The sequence below is a fragment of the Arvicola amphibius genome, chromosome 4 (genome assembly GCF_903992535.2).
Source record: "Arvicola amphibius chromosome 4, mArvAmp1.2, whole genome shotgun sequence".
In the NCBI taxonomy this organism is placed as follows: domain Eukaryota; kingdom Metazoa; phylum Chordata; class Mammalia; order Rodentia; family Cricetidae; genus Arvicola; species Arvicola amphibius.
Genome location: NC_052050.1, coordinates 119,771,271 through 119,784,297, shown reverse-complemented (window position 1 = coordinate 119,784,297; position 13,027 = coordinate 119,771,271). Strand labels below are relative to the sequence as shown.

Sequence of the window (13,027 nt, the reverse complement as noted above, 5' to 3'; positions counted from 1 at the left end):
ACTACAAGTTGGAATTAAACATTTCTACCAAACATTTTTATGCTGCATCATCTGAAAATCTATCATTCACTCCTACATTGATTAACTTAGAGATTCATGAGAGCATGGGTCACACAGAGCCCTGCTAACTCTACAGAAAATCAATCCAAATGATTACACTGCAACTATTATTATCTATTTGGTAGCTCCTGGCAACGTATGGCTACCAAAAACTAGAAATGCAGTCTGACTTTATAGATGAAATAAATACAAATTACACACCAGATCCCAAAGACATAGTATTAAGAAGGTGAGGTTTTTTGATTTATATGTTGTACAAATGTGGAAATATCACTATGGGCATACATAATTCAAACTTCTTAATTAAAATTAACTACCTACCTCCTGTAACTTGCTAACATGTGGCTCAGATATTTTAATATATGGACACATTATAATATAAATACTATTTTTGGAGGGTCACCTGCAAGGGATTATAGATGTAATCAAGACAAAACAAAATTCTCTTTCACATTTTCACCTTGAGCCTTTCAGAAAACCAACTGCTTTCTTCATGTGCTTCTTCCCTTACTACTGTTTGACCCCAACTTCTCAAGGATGGTTAATTAAGAAAACATCACTGAGGCACATCCCCTTCAATTTCCATCTCATTGCTCTTCCACATAATTCTTCCCAGGGGATACTTCTGCGCCATCCATATTCCTTTAGTAAGACTCAGACCCGATAATTTTCTGCACATCCTTTGCCTTGTTAATCCCAGAGCAGATCAGCACCATATGCTCCTCAGAGCATAACAAAACTTTCTAGTCATATTGAGGAAAAGCTATGCTATTACGTGTCTTTTGTGTAAACTGCTGAAGTTCAGATTGAATGGTCACTTACATTCTCTAAACAATGACAATCTTTCGAACTAAGTTTAGCCCCATCGTCATCTTACAGGAATCTGAGTTGTTTCTCCAGGACACAGCTTCTTTGCCCCCACATACACAAAAGTCAAGGGGTATGTGATTACCTTCGCACACAGAAGTCAAAGAGCTCATTCTAAGGCAGTGATTTACACTGCCCGTCACACTGGCTGAGGATGAACTGACCTATGCACAGTCCTCTTCACCCTTTGATGCTGGTGCAGCTACCCACAGTGAGCGGAGCTGGCTCTAGTCCCCATTTAGCTTAATTCTATGTTTTCGAGACAATGATACCTTAGAAGCCATGGGTCATTTTCAGAGTGTCACAACAGCTCAGGGCTCATGTCATTCTCCTACACACAGCCGGTTATATAAAAAGACACAACAGAAAAAAATTGATTGTTCATTTGTTGTATGTTTCATTTTCAATGAAAAACTACTTGAGAAGAGTTGCTGTGGTTTCAAAGATCTTAAAATAAATAGTCCAGAATAGGTGGTAAGAAAAGTAGTCAATGAATTTATTTCTTAAACGCATATTATAAAATCATGAAATATCAGCATTTTGATAATGAACTTTCCAATTCAATTAATATACCCATACATGAAAATGCTCATGGAGAAAGCTATTTTCTCCGTTTTAGTGCTGTATTTTAAATATGAGGGTTGATGTAACTTAAATATTATATTTCAAAATTAAATGACTTGAATATATAATTCAAATTACTGAGATAATTTACGTTTCCATTCAGAAATGCCAGAGGCAGCATAATTTATTAAATCTTAAAGATGATAATGTACCATTTACATAATAACAATTAAATTCATATATACTTTTTAAAAGACATTTTTAAATCATGCACTATGTTTATCATAAAATTGTTTTGAGAAGTCAAAACATGGCCACATGAATGAACACATTTACTAGAGTCCTGAGAAAAATGGTTTCCATTTTCTTGTTCTGAAATATTACAGTGTTACAGTATTACAGTAGTCACAGGTAACTTGGATGGAAGCTTTATTTTAAGGTGATTTTAATTGTTGTATTTTAATTGCTTCCACTCAAATCCAATTTCTTAATGAATCTTACAGTTGAAATGTTTCCAATAATTATATGCTTTTGTCTTTTAGGTGGAATTTCCTCACCTTCATAATTCTATAAAACTACTTCATACATTATTGAATCAACGTTGCTCATTTTCTCACTTTTAGAGTCCATAATTATTTCTAATTTTCCACTTTCATATTTTATGATATGCAGTTTATTGAGCAGCTACATTCATAGACCTAATGCACTTTTCAAGTTGGACCAAATGATTATTTAATCTCTTAAACTAATATAAAAAAGAACTATCATAGCAGTTTTATACCAATAAAATGTATTAATTAGTACGTTGAAACTTGCAGTTTCACTAGCAAAAAAATGACCCTTGTTATCAATAATGATTTAACTTACATTTTCAAGTATTCATCGATTTTATTCTATATTAGTTAATAGCAAATTTCTCTATCATGTAGATGTTTCATTTATAAATTTTACATTAAATTTTATAGGTTTTAATTAAGTTTTTATGTGCATATATGTGTGTCTGTGCATTTGTACTGTGTGCCTATAGAAGCCAGAAGAAGGCAGTGAATCCCCTGGGGCCAGAGATTTATGCAGTTATGAACCACTGTGTGGGTGCTGGGATCCAAACTCAGATCTTTAAGAGCAATAAGAACTCTTAACCACCAAGCCATTTGTCAAGCCCCAGATTTAGTTGTTTATGTAAACATATGGGAATTTCTCTTTATTTAGAAGTAATAGTATAATTTCAAACATTATTTATGAATGTTAACTTATAATAAGTTTATTATTTACAGTTGATTTTAGGCAAAGGGCAAAAAGTGATAAGTTTACTGTTTACATATGAAGTAAGCCTTTTAATTTCTATTCATAATTTACCAACCCACAGTATCTGTGAATTAGCCAAACACATATCAGATCATGTTATTATCTTGCAGCTCTTACATACAAGTTGGTATAAAATAGAAAAACAGCATAAAAGGTAACACAAAGCAAGCAGCATTTTCTGATAAACTGTACTTTCCAAGGAAATAACTAGAGCTGTAAGAAATAAGTATTAAAAGGTTGTCTCCACTAGAAATAAAAATTCGGCCAATGGTTCTGGTGCTTACTTCCCTTTTGTCAGATATATGTATGCTTAAACTCATAAACAAAAATTTCTAAGATACGCATATTTATAATAAATCTCTCAATAGCTTTTTTCTTGCTCTCACTTAGATACTTTGTGACATGTAAACACCCTAGAACTTTTATCTCTCCTTTAAAACTCATTAGTGTCATATTGACCAGAATACCCCCAGGCGGTAGCAAAGCAAGGAAAACCTCAGATCAACTCATCATCATGTGCTTCCGCTATCTGTTCTTCACATTAAAGCGATCATACGTCATGATAAAGGTTAAGCCGTTATTCTGTGATCCTGCACCGCATGCCCTGTTTCCTTACTAAAACATCTCCTGGTGTTTTTTAAAAACAGGAAGATGAGGTGAGGGAGAGTCGGTTCAGCTTCACCGCTTACGGAATGGGGCCATGTCTGCAAGCAAAGGATGGCGTGCTCCCAAAGGGCCCCAACCATGCCGTCCAGGCAATGCCAAAGAGCCCCGAGGAAATGAGGAAGGTCTTCATCGACAGGGCCAAGAAGATTGACACCATCTCCCGAGCCTGCTTTCCACTGGCGTTTTTGATCTTTAACATTTTCTACTGGGTTATCTATAAGATTCTTAGGCATGAAGACATTCATCAGCAGCAAGATTAAGTCTCTAAAGGCACACAAAAACACTGCAGTCAGAAAAAGTTTCCTTTCCATCAGAGTGTGTGTATGTGCGTGTGGTATGCAAATGACAGTCAATGCATCAAACAGCATACCGGGAAAGAATTTACTTTTATTTTCCCTGTAAAATAACGAGACAGATTTGTTCCTTTAAGGGATACAAAATGCACATTGTGGGGTCCTGTTTCATATTACTGCGAGATGGTCTGTTGCCTTCATAGTGTCAATGTGTGTTATATATGTTATACTAGCACATACAGTAGACATTATAACCACTTTGGGATTTCTTGATTTTTTAATTCAATTAAAGTAAATAAGGTGGAATCAAGACTAGCACAGTAAGATTCATGAAACAAGTATAACAAAATGATGAGGATAATAAAGGTAATAGTTTGAGACGTAAAGTATATTTTAAAAGGAAAGTGACAAGATCATTCAGTGGCAACTTCATTTCAGTTAGAACACTGTCCATAGGAACATTGTAGAACCAACATATACAGGAACAAATTATCAAATTGGATAGTCAAAATAAAGGCCATCATGTAGGATAGTAAATATCTCTCTGTGGAAATTTAAAATAAACAGCTTAAGCAATCATGCTATGTAAAAATTCTACTCATCTTTAAATCTTTAAGAATGAAGATAAAGATACTGTGGGCATTCTTTGTTCTTAAATAAGTGTTACATTTATTTTTAATTAGTACCAAACACTGAAAAATTTAAATCAGCTCATTTGTGTTTGTTAAATTTAGTAGCAGCTTGTCTGAATGTTTGGTGATTTTATGTAATTAAACAAGTTCAATTAGATTTTTATATTTCGTTTAGAATGAGAATTTAAATATTATTATACTAAAGTACTTACATTTTGATATAAAAATTCAAGGAAAAATATAAATGGATTCATGAAAGATGGATTCTTTTTAATAAGAATCCTTTTCTCATCAAAGTTACATGAGCCCAAAATACCTCCAAATAACAGGAGAATGGGTTTCAATTCTAAATGATTTAAATATATGAGTTGTATCAATGGAGATTGTTTTAATCTTTATGAGCTAATGTATTCAAAATGTAGTCATTCACAAGTTGTGAGCATTTAAAAACAATTTTGCTTGGAATATATCCTTGGCCCATGCAATTATTTCAACTGACGTGGCGTTGTCTCAGTCCGGTCATACAGCAGCTTCTAGGGCAAGGTGTATAATAGAATTCTTGGTAAAAATTAAACCAAGTTCTGACTCAGCTATTCTTTTCTTAACTATTACTGCCACTAATATTATATTTGAAAGCATTTAACGTGATTTTAGATATTTTAATTATTGATTATTCTAAGATTATATAAAGTGAAAGCATCAAGAATTTTAAAAATCTCAGACGTGTTGTAGAGAGATCAACTGTTTTTTAACCAAATGGTACTATTTTCTGACCTGTAACTGCTCTCAAAAGTCAAAGCAGAAACTGCCATTTAAAATGAAAAACTTTTCAATGTTTCTGTAGTTTAGTAAACCCAATTATAGATTTTAAAACTAAGTTTTGAAAACACATTTACCCATGCTAAGCAGTGCTTGCTAATAAAAGGCAAATTATCACTTTTCTAAGTAATTCACACAAGATAAGAACATTGTGTTTGTGATTATATGCAGCCAGCAAGTGAAGTAACTTGTTATTGCATGCTTTCTTTGCTGAAAAGTACACACCTAAAGGTTAAACCTGTGTGTCATTCTTTGTTATCTATGAGCCAAAACCATAGAAATATATTCATGTATTAAATACTAGAACAAGATATGTTGTTTTTGCTGAGAGGTAGCCAGAGGGTTTAAAGTGGTGATGGACTACACCCCTTCAATGTTGGCAAAATGCTTGCATACATTTTTCTCTACTTTATTTGTCTTATTTCGAAAGGATTCTGACATTACTTAAATTGAATAAATTCTGCCTGAAGCAAACAGAAGAAAAACAAGGATCACAAGCACAGATCTGCCCTAAAGAAAATCACGGGTGTGACTAGCTTTCATATTTGAGGTCATTACATGTCTGGTTTTTTAGTCTCTGAAGTTGAAAGGTAATATATGAGCCATGACAAAATTTGACATTAGGTCTATGAAAATATTGCTATCTCAAAAGTACATTTTTCTTTATCTTTCCTTATAAATAATTCTGCTTTCTATTATACTTACGCTGTCCTTCAACACGAAAAGTATAAATAGCCTTTTTTTTTTTTTTGAGGCAACCATTAGAAGGCAAACACAGCTGAATCAAAGGCACTTAAAGGAATGTGTACCCTCTAATGAACCAATGAGGTATTACAGAACCTTTAAGACTGGAATAGTAACAACATCCTATGTATTTGCCTCAATAGAATTGTGTCAAATGAGATTGTCTTTCTTAGTACTGGGGATTGGAACCAGAGTCTGCTAAACGTTAGGGAAAAGATTGCTAAGCCACAACCCGAGTGCAAAATCAAAATCTTTTAAATTAAAATCAGAAAAAAAATATCAATGGTAAGATGATATAACTTAAATGTGCATCTGCACCAACTATTGTTCCAGCGCAAAAGCTCCAAAGTATTCTGAATTAGCCGTGCGGGAAACAGTGGAAAGGGGTGCATGATGTTTGTTTCACTTCATTTTAACATTTATTTATTTTAGCTTGAAATATTGTTTCCACAGTACATGCATTCCTAGGTAGTCTGTTTTCTCGTTAGTATAGATGTGCACAACTTTCTCTTTCGTTCCTGTCAGGGCCCAGGTTGGGAAGGGGCATCAGCGCAAGAAGAATTCTGACCACCAGGTAGATAGCACTCTAATGGTCCTATTTTAAATAGCTCCAGCTATCTTTGTATGTCAACAGAGTTTTTCTTACCAGGGTTACAGGAACAGCTTTACTCTTGGCTTCTATTTTTGTTTTTGTTTTTTGTTTGTTTATTTGGTTTTGGTTTTTGGTTTATTTGTTTTTCTTTCTTTCTTTCTTTTTTTTTTTTTTTTTTTTTTTGAGACAAGGTTTCTCTGTAGCTTTGGTGCCTGTCCTGGAGCTAGCTCTTATAAACCAGACTGGCCTTGAACGCACAGAGATCCACCTGCCTCTGCCTCCCGAGTGCTGGGATTAAAGGCGTGTGCCACCACCGCCCAGCTTCTATTTTTGACTTTTAAGAAATACGCTGTATTTTAAGAAATGCATCATAACCATTATAAAAGCCCCCATTGTTCTCTTTTATGCTTCCCCAAATACATTTTTCCATCCCCTGCACAATCTTCTTCTAGACATAGAGGTCAGCAGTCTAGCTGGTTTACTAAATATCGAGCCAGACACATCCAGCTCTTGCAGACACATTCAGCTTTACGTCAGCTGGCAGAAACTTGCAGTTACGAAGTTAAAGAGAAGTAGACATCAGTACATTGCTTTAAGGACAAGAATATTCAAACCCAAACAATTCTTTTATGTCTGCAAGATATGTTTTTATACACTTTCCTTTTCTACAAGAGGGTCCCACGTCTCAATTTCTCCGTAAAAGGTAGACTTTGATAAATCACCCTTTCCCCATCCCACCGCACTATAGTTCTTCCACCATTATAAGGTCCTGTGTATGGTAAAGATGGATCTATCCATTCCATAAGTCACATTATATTTTTTTCCTCTTGGAGAATACGATATGGCAGTGTATGCTGCCATTGATTTTATATGATTGGTATTTAGAGAACTTACTCTCAACAGTTGGCACGATGTGTATTCCTGAGGCCTTTTCCTAATCCTGTGTACGCATACCTTACTCCCCTCTCCAGCGCTGTGGTCCCCTGGTTCTTGCCAACTGAGAGACCATCTCCACGGGTCTTGCCTTGTGGAGATCCAATGGGCAGGTATTCATACACGGATGGAGACTAGGCTGCATGGCTCCTGACAATTTCCCAATCACTGCAAAGGTTTCTTTATGACTTGTTAAAACCACTGGAGAAATGGGAAAGAAGTGTTTAATACCATCAATATTTTCTTTAGTTTTCCCATAACACATACCCAAAAAGCTAATCTATCTCCCAGCTCTGCAACATAGAGTATCATGAATGCTAACCTTATTCCATAATAAATTCTTATTGTATTGATGTATTTTAATAAACTTAATTTTAAATTTTGAATTATAAATGCATAATAATCCATATACAACTATTACATGATCACATACATTGATTTTATGAATGTCCAATATCTATATAAGATACTGGAAGTTATAATAAAAATTATGAAAACATATGTGTTTAACAGAAGATAATGATTTCTTAGCTACTCTAATATTTTTGTAACTGAATAGACTATTTTGATTTAATTATCCATATCTTTCAGATGGTTTTAAAATTACTTTTGTCTCATTTATTGCAAGCATAGTCTTCTCATGATGATATACCTTAACCTGCTAGTTACTTGGAAAAATGGAGTATCGTACTAGCAACTAAATTTCCTTTTGTTTATAAAATGTGCACTCCAGGAAACTGACCTATGAGAATATGAGAGGTAAGAAAAGTAAAATATGAAATATTGAATAGTAAAAGTTGGAAAATGGAAGCACTCCAATTCAATTCACTCCAAATAAATTTCACATATTTTTCTATGCAAACAACATCCCAGACTCTTTAAAAATAGCAGCATATGCTCTGTATTTCTCAGACAAATTGGGCAGTATTCACTGATACTAAAAAGGCAGAGACTGTAAGACAATGAAAATCTTGATCAAGATATTAGGGACATATTATTATTATTTATAACCACGCAGCAATTTAATTTGACAATCTACCAAAGACAATTATAATCAACAAAAGTACAAACCATAAACATAGGAAATGTTTTACTTCAGTGGGAAGATTCTTAAAATAGTGATTGAAAGATCTTTTATCTCATCTTTGAAATTGCAAGGCTCTTTTAATTAATGCTTACCAATCAAGCACAGTTATAATACTGACATTCCTGTCCTGTTAACTTGTTCTCGTTTTTAACAAGATAATTCTGATTGTATTGCCTACGATTGACTTCAAAGTTGAGCAATGGACTGTTATTGAAGCGTTAATCCTTTTAGCTCTGTGAATTCAAGAGATTGCAAACTTGAAGTAAATGGCTGGTTTTGTGCATTGTGGAAAAGAATTTAGTCATCAGAACTGAACAATATTTTAAATGCCTAATTTCATGTCCTACAAAACTGAATCCAAGATTATCTAGTCTGCACCAAAATATCTAAATAAGTTCCCAAGTGCAATGTCTTTCAAATATTTTAACAAGAAAATCTTAGCTGAACTTATGTGAATAATAAATAAAATGAAGTACTGCCAGAAAAATTAGAATTCTATTACATACTTATATTTTTAATATAGCAAGTGACTCATATTCTCCATAATGCCTTCAGAATTCATTGCTGTGTTTTCTTTGGGAGCTTATAATTCTGTCCATAACACTACATACTAACTACAGGAATGCAGCTCAAGGGAGAGACTGCTTGCCTGGCACATAGAAGACCCAGGGTTCAATCCAACACTACTGACCATAATAATACACTGTTTAGACTGTCTCCTAACCCTCATATAGAGACAGAGGATCTGCATAAGCAAAGGTTAGCTGTTTTCCAAAAGGGATGTTTGCTCCCTAAAAAAATTCTACTTTGTCCCACTTAGAGCTCATTGTACACTTCCTACACTGCCACTATTTGGATCATTCAATATCCTTATTATTATTTTATTTACTTAGGAAATTCACTAGGCACTTTGTCAAGTATTAAGTTGTATTCAGTCTTACAAAATAATGAAATATAAAATTTTTCTTTATTAAAGTGAATTAGTAAAAGTTCTATGTAAACTATTTGTAGTAACTTAGTTTCTTCCTATAACTCAGCAATTATTTTAAGCTAAATATTTATTAAATGTATTTCAGATATAAAGAGAGATAAACCCTGTAATGAAATACAAATTTAAAAATTGAAATAAACATAATGCTTTTTATTTAGAATATAAGTGTAATTCAAATATAATGTCCTGATTAGGTTTTATTTTAATACTTGATTTTTCTCTAAAGTGTTTAAGGAAAGATATCATTAGAGAATTCGAGTTCTATACACAGTGTCTAGCCAAGCTGTTAATGTACTGGAGGAGTAAGGAACTCTGAATTAAATGCCAAAAAAGGATTCAGATGTAAAAACTGTACTTGAACTTGTTTGAATAATTTTGCATTTCTTTACCGTTTCATCTTTATGAATTATGCAAAAGCTTTTCCTTAAGCTTACACTTAAATGTATGATGACTGAGGATACTTTGGAAAATACAGTGAAGCATCTTAACATTTTGGGGGTGTTATGTAATATACTGTGGGAACCAAAATAAAAAGAAACCATGTCATATATTTTTTGATGAAATCGCTTTACATGATGTGTCGTGACTTCATAATATTAGTGAGAAAAGATGATCGATAAAACTATACCCCAGAAAAGTATTGCTATTTTATTATGCTAATTATTTTTCTGTACATCTTAAGTGTGTCTTTCTGAGTGGCATATTTGAGTTCTTTATTCTGTCCAGATTTATGTCACAGTTTTCAAGACATTATGCTTGAAAATGTTATGCACGATTTTATCAAATTGCTATATGTTATATTACCTTTAGTTTAATTTTACAGCTAGCAGATTCTCTATTAATCATTAACCTGTGAATAATATATGATGTTCCTCATGTAACTGCAGATAATTTAATCAGAAATAGAATAAAAATTAATGTTTTTTTAACAGTGATTCTCTTTTTGTCTAATTATCTATAAAGAAACTTTATCAAAGAATTAAATTTTCTTATGTCAAAAATCATACTCTATTCTCCATTAGAAACTATCACATCTGGAATTTTAAGCCAGGAAGATTGATATCTGTCAGGGCGATTCCTTTTATACTTACATAGAATACAGACCTTGCAGCAAGAGTCTTTGGCTCGAGAGCCTATTTCTTAAAATTTTTTTATTTGACTGAACCACTTTCAGTTGACTTCTTCACAGACACTCTTTCTAGATAGGGTTTTTGGTAGATTTTATTTCTTTTATCTTCAAACTTATCTTGTTCTCCACACAATGAAGTCTGAATATACTGGTAGTGCAATAGCAAATAAATGGTAGAAACTTTAACATATAAAATAATTTAAAAGCAGGATTTATTTGTGACAACCTTTTCTATAACCTTAAAGATTTACTGCACAAGGTTCAGTAAAATTTGTAGATTGAAAGTTCCTTGCTAAATTGTTACATATCTCCCCAATTAGCTGGCCTTCGTTAACTATTTTAATGGTTCTCATTTTGATATCAGTAAAATCTCTTGACTAAAACAGGGTATTGGACAAGATCATCTCAAAAAATAAGGGATAGAGGTATCAATAAAATGTGCAAACAAAATATTGAAATTAATCATGACTTTACTAACAATATAGAGAAATTTATTGGTGAGCTAGTTTTAAAATCAATTTTATTACTATAATTTAAAATTACCATCATTATTTTGACTATATTTATCATTTTCAATATCACCAAATGTTTAGTTTGCTCCACTTAATTTTTCTCAATTTACTTTTGCCAATAATTGCTTCCTTCCTTAATCAAATGACCTTTGAAATCTGTTTCCTCTCTGTTATGTTATATAAATTGGGGTCACCAATTACTCATTCATGGCATCTAAAATTAGAATGAAAGTATAGTTGTAGAACTGTGATATGCTAGAAATATTTACCTGTTTAGTTTATTGTGTTGTCTTCCGTCTGAAACCACATGCTGTATTACCCAGCTGCTTCTTGTCAACTCCTCTACTACCATCTGAAAAGTCACTGAAGTAAACTAAGCTAGAGTGCTGTTGAGAAAACCAGTCCTACGTGCAAGCTACAGCAGTGAAGGCCAACTTTACCCGAGAAGATTTACAACGGGAATAAACACTCATCAGTATGAAAAGGACAGTTGGGGATCCGGTGCACAGGCGTGGGTCAGTGAGTTGAAAATTCCTAAAAGGAATCGTGAGAATCGGAGGGATTCTAGCCAAAATGACTCAGCAACACTCCTGATGAAAGCAAGGTGGAGGGAAAGATGTGATAGGTGAGGAAAAGTTTGACCAGATATCAAGGTGGTTTGGATTTTAAAAATATGTAAACTGCCAGAATCCTTATTAAGACTGAACTATGTAGTCCAAGGACAGATAACAAGTTAGGAAGTACTCACTAAGGGATCAGAGAAGAAAATGACAAAACTTTGGTCAAGGAAGGAGATTTGTGTCCCTCAATGAACTTAGATCATTATATGTGTAGGAGGAATCTTTCTGAAACAATGTTATCCACATAATGAACTGCTAAACCTTAAATATCATATACTCACCATTGAGGAGCCTTCTGATTCTTGCTCTTGTTAAACAGAATCTGTTTCAAACCATTCATCATAAATTCATTTTCTATGTCAATAGCATGCTGATTTTCTTTTTAGAAGGAGAAAAACATAAAATTATTCCAAATAACATGCTACAAAATGGATGGGTAGTGTATTATTGACTCAGATATAACCACCCATACCTAAATAATAATTTATTTCTGTGACTTGATCTCATTTTTATTTCAGACAATCAAATACGTAATGCAAATGCAGATACATATGTCTATACACATAGATAACACAGAGTCAGGAGAGGGAGACAAACTAGAGAAGCAGAGAGAGGGAGATATTTCTTCACTTTCAAATTGACCTCACTTGAAATATATAGTCTCTGGGAGTCGTTGCTTAAAATGGTAACATGTCCCTTCTGGGATTAAGAATCTAAGAACATGGGATAAAAGACAAATACCAAACAAACTGACAGTCTTCATATTGTCAAACTTTTTAACAAAGAAAAAATAAGAGCTCAAAACCTAGGTTTTATATGTCAAAAGATCCTTAAAAATAGATGAAATTCCCTGAATGAAGTAACTGTATTCAGTTATACTTTATTTCATAAATAACAGGGTCAATGTTAAAAGCATAATTAATAAGATTATTTTCATTCCTTGGTACCGCTTTTGTCTTCTTATTCAATGTTTTTTAAAGTATATATCTATTGCATTAGTCCATGCAAACAACAATGAAACAGGAAGACCTCTCCCTCTTTCAGAGCAACACGGTGAGAAAAATAAAATTTCAAGGAACTGCAGGACACAGAAAAACAAGACAAAAAGCCAAAGGCTTGTTTTATTTGCTTTTTCTGCTTGTGCTTTTTACAAGTAATCAATAACCTCTAATCAAGACCCAATTGCTTTACAATGATGGAATTTAAATTAATG

At 33.2% G+C, this 13,027-nt stretch overlaps 1 protein-coding gene across 2 annotated transcripts in view; it reads left to right on the top strand.

Annotated features, from left to right (window-relative positions):
• Positions 1-3,722, top strand: part of Glra3 (glycine receptor alpha 3) — a 147,217-nt gene extending 143,495 nt beyond the window's left edge. For both annotated transcript variants that reach the window (XM_038327681.1, XM_038327682.1), the window contains one exon: positions 3,444-3,722. In XM_038327681.1, the coding sequence (XP_038183609.1) occupies positions 3,444-3,722 (279 nt within the window). The remainder of the gene's footprint in view (positions 1-3,443) is intronic.
• The last annotated feature ends 9,305 nt before the right edge of the window (positions 3,723-13,027 follow it).